General features: G+C 40.6%; 1 protein-coding gene across 2 annotated transcripts in view; it reads right to left on the minus strand.

Moving 5' to 3' along the window:
* Positions 1–5556: 5556 nt before the first annotated feature.
* Positions 5557–20245, minus strand: part of PLAG1 (PLAG1 zinc finger) — a 52299-nt gene continuing 37610 nt past the window's right edge. Inside the window, exons 2-4 of one of the 2 annotated variants that reach the window (XM_058032987.1) lie at positions 16471–16570; positions 12345–12703; positions 5557–11749 (exon numbers count right to left, since the gene is read on the minus strand). In XM_058032987.1, coding sequence (XP_057888970.1) covers positions 10486–11749; positions 12345–12586 — 1506 coding nt within the window. In that variant the 5' untranslated portion in view covers positions 12587–12703; positions 16471–16570 and the 3' untranslated portion in view covers positions 5557–10485. The remainder of the gene's footprint in view (positions 11750–12344; positions 12704–16470; positions 16571–20245) is intronic. The other variant, XM_058032995.1, reaches the window with a different exon arrangement.

The raw sequence follows: 20245 nt of genomic DNA on the forward strand, positions 1-20245 counted from the left end.
AGAAGTCATCAGTACAGAGTGCAATAGGAGTTTTTACAAGGGACAGGGGGAAAGCACACAGTCTGTGTTCCGTGGGCTCCAATATGTCACAGCTACAATAAAATCAGCATCAATGGGTTTGTTCCAAGCTTGCGTGTTGCATTTCTGCAAGTAAAACATACCTGTGCACCCAGTGCTGCACCAGCTGCCCCATCTAGTCTGTGCTTCTGGATAAGAAGGAATACAGAATCTCACTTGCTTCCCCCATTCTTATTTCACTTGCATATCAGGAATATAGAAACCCTTTGTTTGCCATTGTTCTTAGTTACCACTGCTGTTTGTTTGGTCACTGCACAGGAGGAATCAGCCCTGATACCAAGGGCCTTAAAGGGCAGGCATGGATGTAACCCAGCACAAGACAGGGCACGTACCAAACACCAGCTTTGTTTTCATCAAGGTGCATCACTCTTGTGCTTAATAGCCAGTTTTGTCTAAAACAGGAGAGGAACAGGGCTGGGGATTGGAACTGACTTCAGAGAGTTTAGGAGTATATAGCTTTATATATATATATTCCTCAATGATTAATTTATTTGTACATTTGGTGGTTGTACTATGTAACAATCCCTTGAAGGCTTGGCTATCCAGAGGCTTCTAAGAACTGCCTTACAATACAGAGGTAGCATTGTGTTTCTAATAGGTTACTTTGTAACCTTGCTAAAGGAGCCAAGTGCAGCTCTTCAGTACTTAAATTACAGTCCCACTCAAAGGAAGACAGTTCCATAGCCAGTGGCTTAGTGACTTCTGAGAGGTTTTCTTCTCTGTTTGAAACCAAGTTTTATTTTTTCTTCTTCTACTGTTAATCCCTCTGATCTCAGTTTAGGATTTGATGATGAACCTACATTCTCCTCATGCACAGAGTTTCATAGTCCAAGTGTTGCTTCCAACCACACCTCATAGACCTCAAATGATATTCAGAGTTGCCTGAAAGGAATTCTGATATGATCAATTGCACAGGTGTACGTGATAGCATTGTCTGGAGCCAGTCCCTACAGAGGCTTGCTCTGAAGATAGGCCACTGATTAACAACTTGTTTTGTGTTTTTTTTTTTTTTTTTTTTGTTTTTTTTTTTTTTTTTTTTTTTTTTGTTTTTGTTTTTTTTTGTTTTTTTTTTCACTACAAGAACAAGCCAGAAAAGAAAAGAATCCAGTTCATGTTTCAGAGTTTGGCTGTTTTGGTGAGACAAATGACACCTTGGAACCACAAACAAGCAAGTTTTCATTAAAGCAATGAAAGGTAAACCCAAATGCAAGGAAAAAGTACATCTGCAAGAACTGTGATGCTGTTTTACTGCTGAGACATAATAATAATAAACATTTTAAAAGGTTAAACCCTAGTTTATAAATAATAAGATCAAGTTTCAAACACACATTGCCAAACAGCTGTTTGATGCTTTTTTTCCTTCACACTAAGGTTACTCCATGTGTTCAAGAGCATGAAGCAAAGGCTCTTCTTACCTGAACACAATGAGGTTTTAACTGGAGGCACTGGGAAGGCAGGTGAGGTTTCACAGCTAATTTACAGGGGGCTCAGTGACCAAGGTGGACCAGGGATAACAATCTGAGTCCTGCTGCTGCAGATTAATACTACAATTTCAAACGAGCACCTTGTGACAAGCTAAAAGAATCCAAACTTAGGGAGAGAGACAATGAAATGTAAACTGCAGGCTCTCACGCACAGCAGAATTTTCTGGCCAGGCAAAGACCAATACCTATCCTGGCAGGTTGACTGCTGTCACGTGGCAGGCACCTTGTGCAGTATTTTCAGCCAAATTGTCCAAGACTGGTTTTGCAGTCTTGCCCCTGGAGCAAAGCTGACTTTGCTGGGTACAGGGAGATGCCAAATATAGTGGTGGAATTTAAGACTTGTAGCTTAAGGACTAGGAAACAACTTCAATGCTTAATGAGCAAAATTAACCATGTACAGCAAAGGACCCAGGGGGGTAATGTCAGAGCTAAGCTGAGCACTGGAGGCTGCTGATTGCCAGGTACATGGATTTAATGCTGATGCCTAGACTGATGCCTAAAGGGGTGAGTCTCTCCCAGCAGCTTGCACAACCCCACTAACAACAGATCACACCCAGCTCTGGGATGTGTATTAAATACACTGCCATGACAAATGTGGTGGCTCCCTGCAAACACCACCTCTTTGGAGGGTTGTAGGGTGGAAGAGAATCAGCTAAATTTGGTGGCTCTGAAGTGGTGGCCTGGATACTCTGGTGGGGCATAGCAAATTCTCAGAGGTGCCATAAATCAAAAGGTTTTAAGCCCAACATTAAAATGGGTCATACAATTCAAATACATTATTGCAAGGCTTTCAGTGAGTAAGCAGAAGCTTCCTGTAAAACACTGCTGAATTCAGCCCAAGACGAACAGAGCATATAAAGTATGGGGCAACCCTGTAATACTTCACTGGTGTAAGGAGTCAAACACTGACAAAGTAAAATGAGACAATTTTCAGGTGAGACTTAAGAAAGTTTGGGACTTTAGTCTGTGTTTATTTGTCATGAATGTTTGATATTTGATAGTCTTATGTTACAGCTCAGATGTAACCCACTTATGGTATGCCCCTAAACCCTAACCAAAGTCGGTATTTTATTTTTATTTTCAATATAAGTACTTGTGAAGGAACTTTAAGGATTTACCCATGACCACGTGTGTGTAACAATTTAACACAAAATCCAGTAAGCCAGAGTTGAGCCTAATTTCAGAGGCACAGCCTATAGAGCTTTTCTGCTGAAATTGTATCTAGGACTACACATTGTATCTAGGAGAGCTGACAAACACCTTCCTCACTGGAGTCTGTGCACCCTTTAGATAAACTGCTGTCTCTCAAAGATTAATCAAGTACTTGGAAGAAGCTCTGCCGGCCTGCCTGGGAAGCCACACACTGTGCTAACTTGGGGATACCTTAATAAACAATATGATTCACTTTGGATTTGTAAAACACAAACACTTTAGACTTAAACATTTTGGAGGAAACCAAAATGAAAAAAACCTGAAGTTAATTTAGCAACTGTTCCAGCTTGGATTACTTTCCCATGCATACATGCATGCACACATACATGTGCACACAAAATATTCACCAGAGTTCAAGCAATGTACTGATTTTTAGGAACTGTGACTTTTCAGGTTTTCTGCACTACTTAGCACACATCAAACAGAGATCTGACACATGAAAGTGACACTAAACCATTCTTTGTACGTGGCAGTTCAGTGCAACAATGAGAATCAGCCCCACAGGTAAAATATCAAGGGATCAATTCAAATGATTTCCAGCTCAGCCACAGCAGGCATTACCATGGCTTGTTCTCAGAAAGCTCAGCTGGCAGCTGATGTCTTTTCAGTCACCTCTCAGGCAAACCAGCTCTGTAGCTGGTGATCTTGTGATACAAATATCCCCAAACGTAAAAACGCTGAGTGATGACAATGACAATGAAGAATAGGATTGTTCACTATATTTTTTACAAATACTTATTTCTCTGAAAATGTTCATTACTTGAGGACATGCAGATCAATAAATCAATAAATAAATGTATAGAAAGATAAAAATACCAGGCAAAGGGTTACATCTTTATTAGGAGAAGAGAACTTTCATACTGAATTACCTGGGATATAACACACAAGCAGGAACTTGAAACTTCACACTACTGCTGGGGTTTGTAATTTTCAATACCATTATCTCTGGTGTTGTTCAAAACAGAAATACAGTGTTGCTGTTTATTTGCTAAAGGCCTCAGCTTACACTGATAAGCACCAGTTAATCTTCCAAAATGCTTCTTGAACTATTAAGTACAGACTCAATTTTGTAACAGAGTTTATCTTGCTGTCCTGCTTGCTGCCTGTGTGTGATCGCCAATCCTTCTGTGCCAACTACAGCAGCTGCCACTTTGGAAAACTTAATTTCTATCCGGTTTTATAGAATGTTTTGATTTGCAAGGCAGGGAAACCAACAGCATGTAGCTGCTCAGTTCTTGCTCATCCAGCAGTAGCTCTGTATCAGTTCTATTTCTCTGTCAAAAACCAGTTTTCACCCTAGGACATGCTTGTACGCGGAAAGAAAAAGAAGGTGTAAAGAATGAGGAAAAGTGAAGGGGACTCCTGGAGGACAGTGAGACCAGCTACAGAGGATACTGTAGAACCATTTTCTGTACCTTCTTATGCAAGTTTTGGAAAGAAGTGGTTACAGGAGAGACAGAAGGGAAGATGTCTGTGACTCTGAATTTAACAAGGAAATTCTGGAGGGACTGCATCAAGAGATCTCTATATAACACACAGATGTCATCTGTGCAATCCCATTCCAATTACTGCAGAGGCTGATGGAATTTCTAGAGGCTATCTGCTTGGAATGAGGGCATATTAAATCAGTTACAGTGGGTGAGACCAGCTAGGACAGCAACACAGTGAATGGGGTGGTTTTCTCTTGAGGGTGTGTGTGGGGGGTATGTGTCTGTGGGTTATAAATTGTTTTGCAGAGTACTTCATATCATAGAGCATGTGTTGAGCTTTTGATTCTCAAAATAACAAGGCCAACCCTCTCAAACAAGTTAGAAACCTGTGGCACAGAAGTGATAAGTCAGCTCAGAGGAGTGGGGTAGGGATCACAAGAAAGGAAAGATGTCTGCATGTGGAGAAGGTGAAAACCACCAACTCTAACAATCATTTCTCTCCAGCTGGGTTACAGCAAGGAACCTAAAAAGCCAAGATTTGGGAAAGAAAGGAACTCAAAAGCAGGGAAACCCAGACAGTGCTAAAGATGTTAACAAACCATGTTCCAAAAAGCAAAGAAATGTGAAATGCTACTCTTTTACTTTCCTGGCCAACAGTCTATGCTGGGGAACACCTGTGGAATGAGCAGAGGTAACTCTCTGCAGTTGTGTGCAGGCTGCTTGTCTGGCTGTGAGGCACCTCTTCCCCAGGCATCAGCCTGGCTTCTTCAGAAGTCACTGCCAGGCCAGACAGACATCTATGGGATCATCTATGGGATCATCTATGGGATCAAAGCAACTGAGTTTCTCCTGGAAATACTGCAGAGAGGCATCCAACATACTGTGTCTAGCACATGGCACGCCCTCAAAGTTTGTCCTGCAAACTACAACAAACAATGCATGAGACTTGCATGGATCTGACATGATGGGGAATCACCTACGTGTCCCAAAGGAATGGTCCCACTATGGACACCCCATACTTACCTTCCAGTGTCTCACAGTGTTTCAAAGCACAATTTGATGGCAAACTCAACTGCTTCCTTCGGTTCAGGTCTGTCTTGTCACAGACACAGCAGCATCATCCCATTTGTTCCTTGGTGAAATCATGAAACACAGATATTTATGCCTTAAGATTTTCTGAAAAAATGACATTTTACCAGCCATAAATTATAAAGACAGTTATGCCTTTGCAAACTACTCCCAGCAAAACTGGATGGACTCCGTAATTACTTCTTGCAATCCCAAACATGCAGATCAAGATTATCTATTGAAATGCCAGGCATAAGTTATTCATTAACTAAAACCATTCTGTAATTTTATTGATATATTTTGTGGAGTTCACATATTTTTGTACAGCAAACGTAACACTGTAGGCCACAAGAAGCTGCAGCACTATTGTTTAATAGCAGCAAGGTATATTTTATAATCAGGGTATGTGGACAATAAATAGTCTGTTTCTTTGGATGTGAATGTTTAAAATGAAGTTCTGCTGCAGCTTCATAACGTGATTGCTATTTTACAGAGCTTATACACAAAAATATATATGCAATCTTTTTGTCTATATTTTATACAAATACAACAGTAGTTTGTGAATACATTTTAAAGTACATATACATGATAAGCAACTCAATTTCCCATATCACAGGATAGCAAATTTTAAATGCAAGAAACATATACAAATTCAGTCTGGAATGCAGGGTTTTCTGTGTTCTTTTTTTTTTCTCTATTTTTTTCCGACTCAAAACTTTTATCATTAAAAACATTTTAGCATACAAGTCCAAACAATTTTTCCAAGACCAAACAATTATAGCTAAAAATATCATTTCAGCAATCTGAGTCAGGTTTGGGTGTGACATCATTCACCAATATACTCTTCCCAGTTTTTGTCTAAGGCTTTTAGTAACATATAGTATGTTCTTCACTCCACACCATACAAAAAGCCCACATTTAACATTAACTAGCAGTCACCTATTTTTGTGAACAAGAGCTGGGCTTGTCAGCGTTTAAATTTGCATGTCCAAAATTTTACTTTTGCAAGTGCATATGAATACATTGTGGTGTTGCACAAAAGTTCATTAATGACAAATTAAGTCACAGTATAAAAATATATCATACAACTATAGGTCTAGTATAGTCCTTTTTTTTCTATGGGTAAAAATACATCTGAATGAGACAGGGAGGTTTGTAGCACCATGAGAGGAGTTGTATCCCAAGTTACATTAGCAGCATGATCCAATATAACAATATTGCAGGAGTGTTTCTGAGGAGATAAACATTCACTCTGGTTCAACTGTACCACTGAAGCTTATACTGAAAAGTGTTTACATATGATTAGCAATAGTTCTGTGTCACTTCCAGGGCTAGATAACTGTTATCAAAAGACACTGCCTTCCAACAAAAGTAAGACACCCTTATTGCATAAAAGCTTTGGGACTACCCAAACACATTTTGAACTACTGTGGCATTACTTGTAAGTTGAGCATGATGCTAAGTAAGCTGTGGTTTAAACTGTACACTGGGGGGAAGCAGGATGGGCAGCTAAGCCTATAATGGTTTACTACATACCAGATAAGTACATATATTTCAGAGGCTTATCTATAGACTGAGAAGAATACAGGAGAAGCTGCTAAACCAGTGTATGAGACAGACATAACAAAGGATGCAGGATCCCCATAGCATTTACGGATGCAGGATCAGGCCCAAAGTTAACTTCAGACAGCAGCATAGCGATAGGATGTGATAAAAAAAAATGTATCAAATACTGCATGTTAAATATTTTTGACAAAGTTTACCATCAAGAACTCCAGAAGACAGTTTGCAAATGGTGAGGACAAACTCCTAATTGTTTTTGACTGGTATTTAAAATGGCAGTAGAAGACAGTGTAGTTTGAAACATGTAAACCTAGTAAAAACCATTGTAAAACCCTTAAGAAAGACACACTGGTTCTGTGCAATATAGCAAATTGATAAGAAAACACTGTAAAAATGTACCTGTTTAAAATTACAATGTCTACCATTTTGTACACAAAGCATTATACCAAAGGCCTACATATATGTAATCTAATGGCACTTGAAACAAATTATAATAAAAGGTTTTATAATAAAAAGCATAACCTGTAAGAAATTTTCTTAAAAGGTTTAGGTTTTCTTTTTTGAAAGTGCTATATCTTGTAATATGTGTAACATAGAGGTTGACCAAGCTTTATTTTAAAAAATATTGGCCTATAATACAAGTTTAGCTCACTAGGCAAATGATCCTGAAAATATGTACTCTTAACATTCATTATTAGCTTAATAAAGCAATCAGCTCTGGCTCATGTTTCAGTCAGTATATGGTTTTTAAAAACCGCTACTGCCAAATTAACAATAAATCACTCTATTCGACAATTTACTACTAAATAAAGCACAAGCAACAAGTACACAAAAATATATATATTTAAAAAAAAAAAAAAAAACAACAACAAAACAACCTTACTAGAAGTTTAGAAGTTGCACAAAGAGTGGTGCATGATCAGCCAGCCCTCCCCCCTCCCACCAAGAATCCACGGGAAATCAAGAAAACGGGTTTTAAAAACTGATGGTTTAGTAGTGGCCAATAGTGACTGCCTAAGTGATGCTCAAAAGCACTCTGGTGGTGTTGGTATTGCTTTAAGGGTCAGTCTGCTTCCATGTTACCCTACATCCTAGTTCAGCTGCAAACACTCTGGGTGCAGCCACCCACTGAAACCCTGACTGAATGAGGTTCAATATCTTGTCTGAGGTCTCTATTTCTCAAGTGAAATGTATATCTAACACCAAGTGAAATGTCAATCCCTTTTCAGGAAGCTAAGGCACAAACAAGGTAGTAAGGGTTCTGGCTACGCACTAAGAAACGGGCGTTGGCAAAGTGTCTGTGGGTTTTGGTTTTCACAAGGTCTTTCAGCAGCTGAGGCCGATAACAAGTGGCTCCAGACTAGAAATTTGTGTGTCACAGGCTGCCCAGGGAGGGCAGCGCTGCCTGGCCACACTGCTGGGCCAGCTGCAGGATGCCAAGCACCTGCAGCTTTCCTCTGCGGCAGGAAGAGTTGCAGATGCTCGGTTCCACATGGGACATAACTCACTGCAGGAATTAAGTCCATTTATCTTCATCTCAGATTAAAAGGATTGAGAATAAATCCAAGTTTTTCTTAGATGCGTTACAGTCGTTCATGTAAACTAGAGCTACATTCAGTTGCATTCAGCTTGTGCTCTGTTCATCTGTGTTTTTCTTTCCTTTAGAAAGGTGAATGGAAAAAAAGCAATATTGAACAAATCATTCAACTAAAGATGTAAGCAAGCGAGCAATCTGTTTCACAGAAACCAGAGGAAGCAGTCGTGAAGCAGAGCTAAACGCCCACTTTGAGATAACCTGCTCCTAAAACCAAAATCTAGGAGTAGTTTGCAGAATTTCAAAAGGTATTTTCCTTATTAATACATCCTTATTTTAATGCCTTTGGAACACAAACACATTTATAAAAATGTTATTTTTCAGTAATAAAATTTAAATACACATATGTATAAAATAGTAAAACTACACCTGCATATTGCTCCTAGCATTAAAAAAAACAGTAGGAGCTACTGATAAAACATCCGGAGCATGAGCTCCTTAAATGGGAGCAACTTTTGTTTCTGTGAAGTATATTTAGTTTAACCACTTAAAACCTTGTATGAATTCTCATTATTCATAGTTTGAGAGATACTAATGTACTTGAGTTCCATTTTTTAATTCCTTGTACAAAAATGACAAGGAAAATAATGTTATTGTTGAATTACAGCAAATCTAGTTTGCTTTTATGCATCACAGGGTTGGTTGTTTTTTAGGGGTTTTTTTTCCTCTTTTGGTTATTAGGGGTTGGGGAATAGAATATATATTGCATTAGGTAAAAGTGGTGTAAGCAATATGCTTTTACTTCACTCCTAAGAGTCCTGTCTTTAAATCTTGGCAATGGGCAAAAAGTCCCTAACCAAGTACCCAGGTGTAGAAAGTGTGATTAACATCTAACTTGTTGCTTAGGAGGACATAACACACCATGTAACACAACTGAAAAGATCACTCCAATAAAAACAAAACAAAACAAACTGGTAGTTGCAAATTTACATTCACTTTCTGACTGCACACTAGTTTTGAACTGAAAATAGGTACACACTTTCTGGCTGGACTTGATCCACCCTTTGGCGGTGGCAGCGGGGAGAAGACTGACGCCTACAAACGTGAACACACTACTGGAAGGTTCCTATGCAGTACTCTCTCTATGCTACTAAAGAGACAAAAACAGCAAGTTAAGAATTCAAACAAAAACTGCGACAAAATATTCTGCATTACTACGTTACAACACTTTTATATTTCAAGATCAGCCATTAATTTTGCCTGTTTCCCTATACCAGAGTCACGAAAGCACAACAACAGTTTCAAATTCAACTTGAAACATCTGTCATTTAGGCAAGCAGAGATTCTCTGTCGAAATTCTGTTCAGCCCTAATTTTAGAGAATTACACTAATTTTTTTTTTTTCTGTTATCCATAACAGGCCACCAAAATTTAAGCCAGAAAATGGCAAAATTCTTAACAACTTTTATAATGACTTCAATACAAGTCAAAATGCTATATATATGTACATGTGTATATATGGACTTCTATATATACACACACAAGTTTTCAGAAAAATCTGAATTCTATATTAATTTTAAAAATTTAGATTTGTCATTATAGAACAGGTCAGATGTGTCACCATTTGGGAAGAGGATTTGTTTGGAAACAGAATGCAGATTTTTTTCCCCAAATCTCAGGAATCCTTGTGATACATATTTTAAATGGATTATTTGCAAATAGTAGAATATATTAAAAGGTAAAAGTGGCAGTTCTACCACTGACATTAATAAAACAGACTAGCTGGTATGGTTGAAAAAGTTTTAAAAACGGGATGAGTTTGTGAGTTTGCTTGGGATGACTTTCTACTGAACATTTTAAATGTGTAAATTGGCAGTGAAAATGAAAACAATACAATGAGACTGTTAAAAAAAAACAACAAACCAAAGTAAACACAGCTGAGAATAAACACTTTCAAAACATTTTAAAAAAGTTAATTTAAATTTCTTACTGGCTTCATGAGATTGGTACTGTACAAAAGCAGAGAATTCATAATGTCTTATAGTAGGCACTAAGTTAAAAATGGTCACCTAAGGCATTTCTACAAATAGACAGTTAACAAGCCAGCTTTGTACATCCTATTGGAAAGCTTGATGAAATCGTGGTAGGGTGGTGGTTGTGCTTAGACTGCTTGTGAAAGCTGCTGACAATGAGTGCAGAGACCCAAGACCTATACTATTGCTAGGATCTTGTGGATCCTGGGTTTGTGGTGGGAGTTGAGTCATAGAAGAATGTGCCTCCTCTTGCGTATAACTCATCCCGAGGTTTCCCACTGAAACAGAAGGATTATAGGGAGGGCCATTTACAGGTATGAAGTTGAACAGCTGAGAGAAGTCCAATGATGGGGCATTTAGAGGTTCACTAATAGGAACGGAGCCCTTGGAAAGGGAAACTTCCCCAGACCCATCATCTAGTGGCCCTACTTGTGGATCCAGCCCTAGTTTTGATGAAGATGCTTGAGAATCCTGGGATGAAGAAGGCATACCACTTTGCAACTCCATTAGGTAACTTTCTATTTCCCCTTTCAATGGCTGTTCTTTTTCAGGCATAGAAATTGAGTATGAGGTAGTACCGAGTGGGTATTTCAACGATAGCTGGTGAGAAGGGTGGACAGACTCCATATCTATTGGACAAGGCATTCCCAATGGTAACGACGTGGCAACCATTTGGTGTGCAGATGCAGAACTCTGCATGGACTGAATCTGAGTGTTGTAGAGATTTAATTGCAAAGTGTTTGTAAATGGCTTTGATGTCAGTTCACTGGAAGGTAAAGACATCACTGGAAGCAGCTCATCCTTAATAGGCACAGAAACATTGCAGGTAAAGGGATCTAGAAGGTCCATTGGCTCTGTTTTGACCTTCAGAAGTTCCTGGTTGTGACTTTTCTTCATGTGGCGCGTGAGGTGATCCTTGCGCCCGAATCTCTGTGCACAGTACTGACAGAGGAAGTCCTTTCTTCCAGTGTGCACTACCATGTGTCTGCGGACATCCTTTCGGGTGTAGAACCGACGGTCACAGTGTTCACACTGGTGCTTTTTCTCCTTCACTCCACCCGATGACTTGCCTGCATGAGTTTTTAGGTGCTCCAGCAGCACTCCTGTGCTTTCAAAAGTCTGCAAACATACCTTACAGGTGAGGTCACCACTTGTTGCAGCATGCAAAGCCAGGTGACGTTTGAACCCAAGCTTGGTATTGTAGTTCTTTCCACATTCTTCACACTTAAAGGCCTCTTTGTTGGGATTGTGTGTATGTAGGTGATTCTTTAGGTGATCTTTTCGGTGAAACATTTTCTCACAATAATTACACTTGTGGGTTTTCTCAGGAGAATGAGTAGCCATATGCCTTTAAACACAGATATATTCTGTAAGTAATTATTTTGATCAAAAAACACATGAGCTCATTTTTTAATGGCAGCTATATACTACGCTAAGGGCTGCTTTGCAACAGAACCTTTTAACTGAAAGCATGACACTACAAAGACAGTTTGACAAATTTAAATATAGCAAACCGCGAGCCATTTCTCTTAAACTGACACTTTAGTTTTGGTGGGTCTTAGCTACGGTAACAGGGGTATATGGGCAAGTATGAAAGTACTCGTGTAAAAGTCCATAGCCAAAGAACTTTCAGTCCATACTCTTTTTCTTGTGACAATTCCTTATACAAATGAAAATTCTACGCTCATTAAAAACAAAACAAAACAAAACAAAAACAAACAAACGGAAAACAAAAGCAGAAAACAAATTAAGAAACAAAATCAAAGACATTAGCTTGCAAACTTAGGTAATTTAGAATTCTAGAAACAATCCAATAGCTACTTTAATTAACACATCCTCTCTGCAATCAGCTGAAGGCGTACAGAAATATATACTTTTACACGGCTTAACACGGCCAACATAAAATAGATAATATAATCTGAAAGATAAATAGAGTTTAATACCTTAGTAATTTGTACTTAGAAACAAAGGCCTTGGTGCAGTCTTGTTGTGTGCACTTGTAGGGCCTCTCTCCTGTGTGAGAGTATGAGTGAACCTTTAATTTCTCAACACTGTTAAAGGCCTTGTCACACAGTTGGCAAGGAAAGTTTTTTCTTGGTTTGGTTTCACCACGCTTACGTTTCCCTGAAGGGACTTTCTGGGTATCTCTTACTTCTGACAAATCACCAGGAATGACAGTGGCCATCGCAGCCTAAACCAGGCCTTCTTGTTGGACACTTGGGAATTGCCCAACTCCACTAAATGATTTAGCTTTAGATGGCTTCTCAAGTTTCATGTGGTCGTAAAAGAAAGCAAAAGGGGACTGGAAAAAAAAAATAAGAAACAACTAGTTTGTAACTAAACTTAGATTTTGAAGTTTACTTGCTATGTGATGCTTCTGAATAAAACTTAAAAATAAAGTTAGGTTCAGCTGGTCTAACGTAATACCTACAGGTTTCTTTATACTATTTGCTGCAACTCTTAAAATGCATTGCTCAGGATGAACAGATCCACATATGCCCTGAGATCACACCTCACAACTTTCCCCTCAAGCACTGATGGAGAAGAGCAGAGTTTCTGTCAGATCAAGGGAGGCATCAGGCAAAGGCCTACCTACCCAGGCACCTTTTGGCAGCTTCCAATTTCAAAAGATTTACAGCCACGCCTCTGGTGTTTGCACAGACATCCCCCCCTCCCGACACACACACAACTATCAAAGCCTGTAAGCCTCAAAATGTTTGAAAACCTACAGAAAGCACAGCAGTACCCATGCAGACACTATGGAGGGCAAAGCTCATGTTCCCGATTGGATGTACCTCCCTCCCTGTGATTACTGCACATCTACACATCTACGCTGGGAAAATGCACGCACTGCCAATGATGCCTAACACCAGGTGAAATTCTCCTGTAAACTCACTCACCCTCTACTAACCGAGACTTGATCTATGAATGACACAAGTCCCATGGATTAGGGTTAGATTAGACAGATCAGGGTTTTATCAGCCCAGTGCTGGAGACCCCCAGCCTTCTCATGCTACCCTGTGAGACACGAAGGCTGTAAGCATTCAGACTCAGGTTAGCTCAGGATGGAGGCTCCAAGTCCTGCCCCTGTGGCATAGCAAAATGTCAACTAAACAGGAGGCTTTCACTGTCAGGAAGTGCATGACGTGATCCTCGTGTCTGACTTGTGGGTGAGAAGTTTTAAATTTGTCATCTGGTATCATATAGTGGCAACGGGGCACCTGGCACCACAGGGCACTCAACAGCCCTCCTTTGTCAGGGCTTGCTGACAGCTTCACTTCATCCTTGGAGCACAACTGCTACTATAGATACCAAAATCCTGTGCTACCCAGAGTGGGAAGGGTGGAGCGTGAGGTCTGCAGCAGCAGGGACAAGGAGGACAGCAGGACAGCACTCAACGCAAGCATTTTTGAGGGCTGGAAAGCTCCAAAATTTAGCCTTTCTCCCTTGAAAGTGCCAGCACCAACCCCCAGCCCCGGTGTCATGGCTGGCAGCTGCTGTCCCCTCCGGTCCCTGCCGGGGCAGCTGTACAGGAGGCAGCCAAGCTGGGCCGGGCCGGGCTGGGCCGGGCGGCACCGGGGCCGGGCAGCGCCTCAGCCCTGGCAGCAGGGCCGGGAAGGCCGCAGCTGCTGGGACAGGTGGGGCTGGGCAGCTGGAGCCGGGCAGGCACCACCAGGCTGCAGCTGCTCCAGCCCAACGCCATCTCCTTGGAAAACAAACCGGGCTCTTCCCTGCTGGCAGTGAGGGAGCCCTGGCCCTAGCTGGCCTCTCACCCCTGCTGGGGCTCAGCAGAGATGGAGGCAGCAATTGCTTCAGAGAGAAGTGGAGAGCAGCGCCCAGGTGTGCCAGGGGGGAAACTACACGGTCTTTGCAAGTGCCCCAGCATGGTCCTGGAAGAAAGCAAGAAGGAAGGAAAGCCTGTGTTTCCCTCAATGCATGACAGCACAGGAGAAGCAGGGAGAGGAAGCGGAAGTGCCTCTTTAATGTCTGCATTATAAGAAATCCTCAGACTTGAGACCTCCATTTGAAATGTGTATACAGAGTATGTCTTTGTCTAAGCCTTTTCCTCCTTTCTTCCCATTTTCCCTTGTCTTTAGAGGAGGAGAGAAGTACTGGTACACCAAGATGGAAATCTGCTTCCTTTCAACCCTGAAGTCCTTGAACGACAGGTTAAACTATGCTACCTCCTTTAAACTAGCAGTTTTGCAAGACCACTTTATTCCCTTAAACTTCCTAAGGAAACACTAACTTCTTTTAAAGATACCTCATGAGAGAAAAGGCATTTCTTTAAGGACTCTCTTGATTTCAGATTTGTCTCAAACTCATTCCCACTCGTGGGATGAAGCCTGGAGACATCAGTTCCATGAGTGGGAAAATGCACAGGTTTTCAAAGTATCAGCTTAATTTTATTTTCTGTCTCATAATCAACAATCTAGTTCACTAATTCTAGTTCAAAAGGAACAGTTGTTTGGAGATGTAAGAGCAATAATTTTCTTCGATAAAAGTAAATGAGGATCAGTTCCAAAGACTTCAATGAAGCCACCAATGTAATCAAAAGGAGAGTCTGATTCACATCAAAGTTGTGATATATCTGTGGATTGAAAGGTTTTTTTTAAAATATAGGCTTTAATCAGAATACATTAATAAAATTAATTTTGTTCTTCTGTTAATGAGCACACTGGTCTTCAGTGCATATTGGCCTGAATGTAGAACAAAATTTTGTTTTAGTTTAATCTCTCTTGACAAATGAAGTTCAGGGAGGAGAAGAAAAATCCAACCTGACCTACACTTGCACAGGGTACTTTTATACCACACAGGCACCTGCATGAGACGCACCACACAGAGCTGAGAGCACAGCAGTCACAGCCCTCACTGCATGGCCAGGGCACACCTCCAGCCCCAATGGGGTACAAGGGATCCAGCCCCTCTGGCCCCCCTGCCAAATCCATTCCTAGCCTGAGACAGGGAAGGCAGGATTAGCAGAAAAGGCAAGGAAACAGCCTCCACAGTCTGCTGCATAACAGTGGCACTGCTTCAGCTCAGCAGCAAGTGGAGTCTGTGCCCAGGCAGTGACAAGAGAAGCAGGGACAGCAGGGAAGATACAGGGAAGGAGGATGAGCCACATCAGGGAGGGAGAGTGCACAGAATCAGGATGGGGGTGTGGGGCTAGGGAGGCTCAGGGAGTGCTGCATAGGCATTGGGAATATCTAAGGACATGAGGATAGGGGTGAGCTGATAACACTGGGTGGGTGGGAAGGAACTGAAGGTGCAACAAGCTGGGGAGTTGCAGGATATGAGGCCATGCAGAAGGGTGAATCTGATATGATGTCAATAGCAGCCTTTGTTATGAAACAGCATATTAAGCTTAACAAATTAACATCTGACAACTTCTCACTCCTTTTCTCAATGCAAAGATCACACCTCAGGCTGGAGACCATCCTATATTCAGGCCAATATAAGATCACTGTTGTTTTCTCCAAAATTTCAGGTAACCTAGCTGCTGTACCAGTCAGAACATTCACAGGGATGAACAATTTGGGTTTTGCTCCTCTACGATCAAAACTAATTAAGCTGACTTTGAACTGTGTCTAAGTGTCCTTAAAAATGCATCACTAGAACAAATATAGTGTGGATCCAATCTTTCATAATGACAGAGTTCTATCAAAGAACACGTATGCACTATTATCTCAGTATCACTTCTCAATAGGTGAGGCAATTAAGAATGTCAGTATTGATCTCTGAGTAGCAAATAACCACTTTTTTTCCTTTTTTGGATGTGGATATATAGACTGAGCAATGGAGATAAAACTTTAAAAAAACACTGATCCTCAAATATTAAATTTTCCAAAGACCAGCTGAAAGAATTTTATGAGTAATACTGCCTGCTTGTGTCTCAACATATTATCACTTAAAATCCACATTCTTACTGGTGCTTTCACAACTGCAGGATGAATGATTATATGCAGTATCAAATACAACAAACACATTACACAAAAGCTCATATATAATACTATTTTTAAAGAAGCATATACTTAAAGAGGATTAAAGCAGCCTTTGCTCAATGCACACCTGATGTTTGCCCACTAAAGTCCTCAGATTTTGGTCTTAACCAGTTCCGCTGACTCTTCTTGGAGGAAACCAGAATCCAGTACTTCCCATTTTTACTGGTCTGAAAAACAAAAGGAACAATGGACTAGACTCCAGCGAAACGAGCGCATTCATAAAGGCTGTGATGCGGCAAGACCAGGGATTGGAAAGAATCACAAAGGAAAAGTTAAAAGGGACAGATCCAACCCATGCACAGAACATATATACTGTTAATTATAAACTGTAGGAATCATTCTTGCATTATCAGTAGCAATTATGCACTTCAATTTGCAGTATACTTACATAATTTCAACTAATGCTATGCTGGACAATGACACATAAAGAGATAAAATTAGACAAAAGCAAAGGAGTTTTCATGTAGTTAAAAAAAAATAAAAATCCACAGACCACAAATAATTTAGATGTAACAGCAAAACATGTGAAATGCTGGGCCCAGACTTGAGTTTCTTACTCAGAAAGGACTGAATAAGAGAAGATTCTGGATTAGGCCCAAATTTACTAGAACCTAATGCCTTCATTCTGCTTAATTATACAGGAAATAGCAGCTTAAAAGGTGACCTGCAAAGGAAAATAAAATTAATTTAAAAAAAATAATAAAACCTTTTAATGATGAACATGCTACAGGTAAATCTCAAAGGAGGACAAGTCTAGGTATGCCTGAGCAAACCGAGAGGGCCTTTTTGGAATTTCCCTTGTATCTCCCTTTCCCCTGCCATCATCCTTTTGTAAATTTGCAGCAGGTCTTCCTTGTCTTGCTAGAAGGCCTCCTGGATGACACAGCTATACACAAAAAACATGTTCAGTGCCTCATTGTAATGGGGAGGTTAATCCTGTCCAATTCTTCCAGATGTGTAAGGGCAGAGCCCTATACATACCCCACAGCAGGCTGAAGCTGTTTGGCAGAAGCCCTATAGTAATGTAATGTTTCTTCCCCCCACACAAAACATTTTCCCTTCTGGCTTTCCATTCATTCCAGAAATCATTTTTCCTCTTGATACCGAGTTCAGCTCTACACAGCCCCAGCATCCTGTGTTGGTGGGTGTGAATGTGAGCAAACAGGTGTCCCTAAACACCTATTGATGTCAGAAGTGCTTCAGAACAACCGACTGAAGCTCTCTGATGGCTGAGGAACATTTATGTGGGGCTTTGTACATACAGGCAGGAGGCAGAAACAGCTCCAGTACTCAAATACAAAGCTCTGTTTTCAACTAATGAGCACAACTCTCACCTCCACTTTTTGGGGTTCCCAAATCATCTTGTTTAAGGGAGAAAATGATGACTCCTTACCTCCTCCCCCAGCAAGACCCTTATAAATCCATTCCCCTGCAATGCCCATATCAACATCTTCCACCATCACAAAGGAAAAGTTTCATTCCCCAGATATTTCTACTGAGGTACTACTATTGTTAAGTGTTTCTACTAATGTACTACTATTGTTAGGTAGACAATATTAAAGACAAACACATAGATGTAATGGACTAAGTCCTCATGGACTTAGCTCCTTCACTATTCACATTTACAGACTATTTCCTGTTTGGAAAAAAGACTCCAACAAATCCTGTTAAAATATTATCAAGTCCTCTCAGTAGCATTTAACATTTTCTCTTAAATGTTTATAGTCCTCAATGCTCACCACACATCTAAAGCCACTCTAGCAAAAAGCAGATGACCTCAGGGACAGGCCACTAGAGACATGGAAGGACTATGGAATCAGGGGAAAATGAAGCAGCTGGAACAAGTAAATAAACAAGATAAACACATGATGTAGCTAAAATGCTAAGGAGAATGAAGGAGGACAGCGAGGTACTCTCATTCATTCATTCATTCATTACCTTACAAATTCAGCAAAATCACAATGCAGTGGATCCAGGTGAGGGCAATGCTACACCAACAATTAGTGGGATCTCAATTCCTACAGGGCCTTTATTATGTAAAGAGCTCAACAATGTACACACAAAAGGGGCTACGTTTGCATGAATAATGAAAACATTTACTCCATTTGACAGGATTAAGTGAAAAGATAAAACAATTCCTATTTTTCAACAATAAGCATGCTATTGGATAAAAGACTTTTCCTTATGCACAGAAGACAAAAGTTGCCCATGACAATGCTGATTTCTAGACCACCTTTCTCAGAAGCTTTTGGTGTTAAAAAAATGTCTGAGGCATAATACTAGACAAAGACGTACCACTCTCCTTGTAACTGCTTATAGTCATAGCGTTACTAAGCTTTTCACCCAGATGAGGTAGGAAGAATTTTTAATGAATAACAAAGTTCAAAGTATTCTCCACATGAAGCAGAGATGCATCACACTACAAAATGCATCGTCACATGCATGTGCCCAAAGCACATGGGTATAACACTTGGGTATAACAAAACACAACTTCTCTAATTTGTCAGAATTCTTAGAATTCTTACAATTTACAGATCTTCCATAATTTGTGAAGCACTAATTTTGCTAAGTCTCCAAACATCCTGATAATTGCAGGTTAGATAATATTTCAATTTCAACTAAAAAAAAAAAAAGTGCTCCAAAACCCTTAGGTGGAAGATAAATAATATAAAATATAAAATAATATATTCCTTTTTATTATTAAAAAGAGTAGCACTTTTCCCCCCAAATTCACAGTTCCTATTTAAAAATCTGATAGTTACATTTGAAAATATTTTACAACATTTGGAATCTCAACTGAAAGGATAATGAAGACAATACAGAAATATAACCAATAATCCTGCTCCTAACTTGCGTTTCATACTTGAGAGGGTTCAAGCACAGTAAAGGCAAACAACAGTTTCATGGTTATTTTCTTTCAAAATAAAAGAGCAATAATGAGAACACAGTACTGAGAACATACTATTTGTCATTTCACCTTTTATACAAAACAGCAAATCTAGCTTCAATTCCTGAAATCAATCAGTTTTAAACCAAAGGAAGGGTCCTAGAAATATTAGAATCATATTAATGGTAGAACTCAGTAAGGAGTTAACAGCATTAGAGTCATCGTGAGTTTCAAATACTTCTTTAAGGAAACAAAATGGAAAGCGGTTACTTACCCTACGGAACTGTGATTCTTTAAGCAGTGCTGTCCGCACAGATCCCAGGTGAGCACGTACTCACACGGACAGGACCAAGTCCTCTGAAGTCAGTAATGTCCATCCAGGCTGTGCCTGTGAACCACCTCAGCTCTGCACAAGGCCAAGGAGTCCCCAGCAGTGCCACCACTGCCCCATCTAGCACGGCCAGCAGCAGGGGCAGCTCCCAGCTCTGCCCTTCGCTCGCACCGCGGCACAAACCCAATGGCCCGCACCACTGCTGCCAACGCGCTGCTCTGGCAACCTCCCTCTGCCCTGCTGCTCCCAAACCACTGCTGCCACCTCAGGGGTTTGGGTGCTGATGTGACTTGAGCTGGCAAGGTTTGCTGTGGTTGATGAAGGGGAGCGGGGGCATGGGAGAGCAATACATGGGCAAGAGTTGATGTCCTAGCTGCAGTTGTGGTGTGAGGTTTGGGAAGCTGAAACACTGACCGGCATCCTAGTTGAAGAAGAAAAGAGGATGAACAAATGCAACCCAAGGAAGCAAGGAGTTGCTGCTGCTCAGGGTGGTAATGGAGCAAACTAATCTCAGGATGCCCCAGTCCAACCTCTCTCAGGTTTGCCAACAGTAAAGACCCATTCAGAGTAAAGGACAATAGATGACTTCTGGTGCCTCTACTGCCCATGTACCATAAGAGCCAC

The sequence above is a fragment of the Melospiza georgiana genome, chromosome 1 (assembly GCF_028018845.1).
Source record: "Melospiza georgiana isolate bMelGeo1 chromosome 1, bMelGeo1.pri, whole genome shotgun sequence".
NCBI classification, from domain to species: Eukaryota; Metazoa; Chordata; class Aves; order Passeriformes; family Passerellidae; genus Melospiza; species Melospiza georgiana.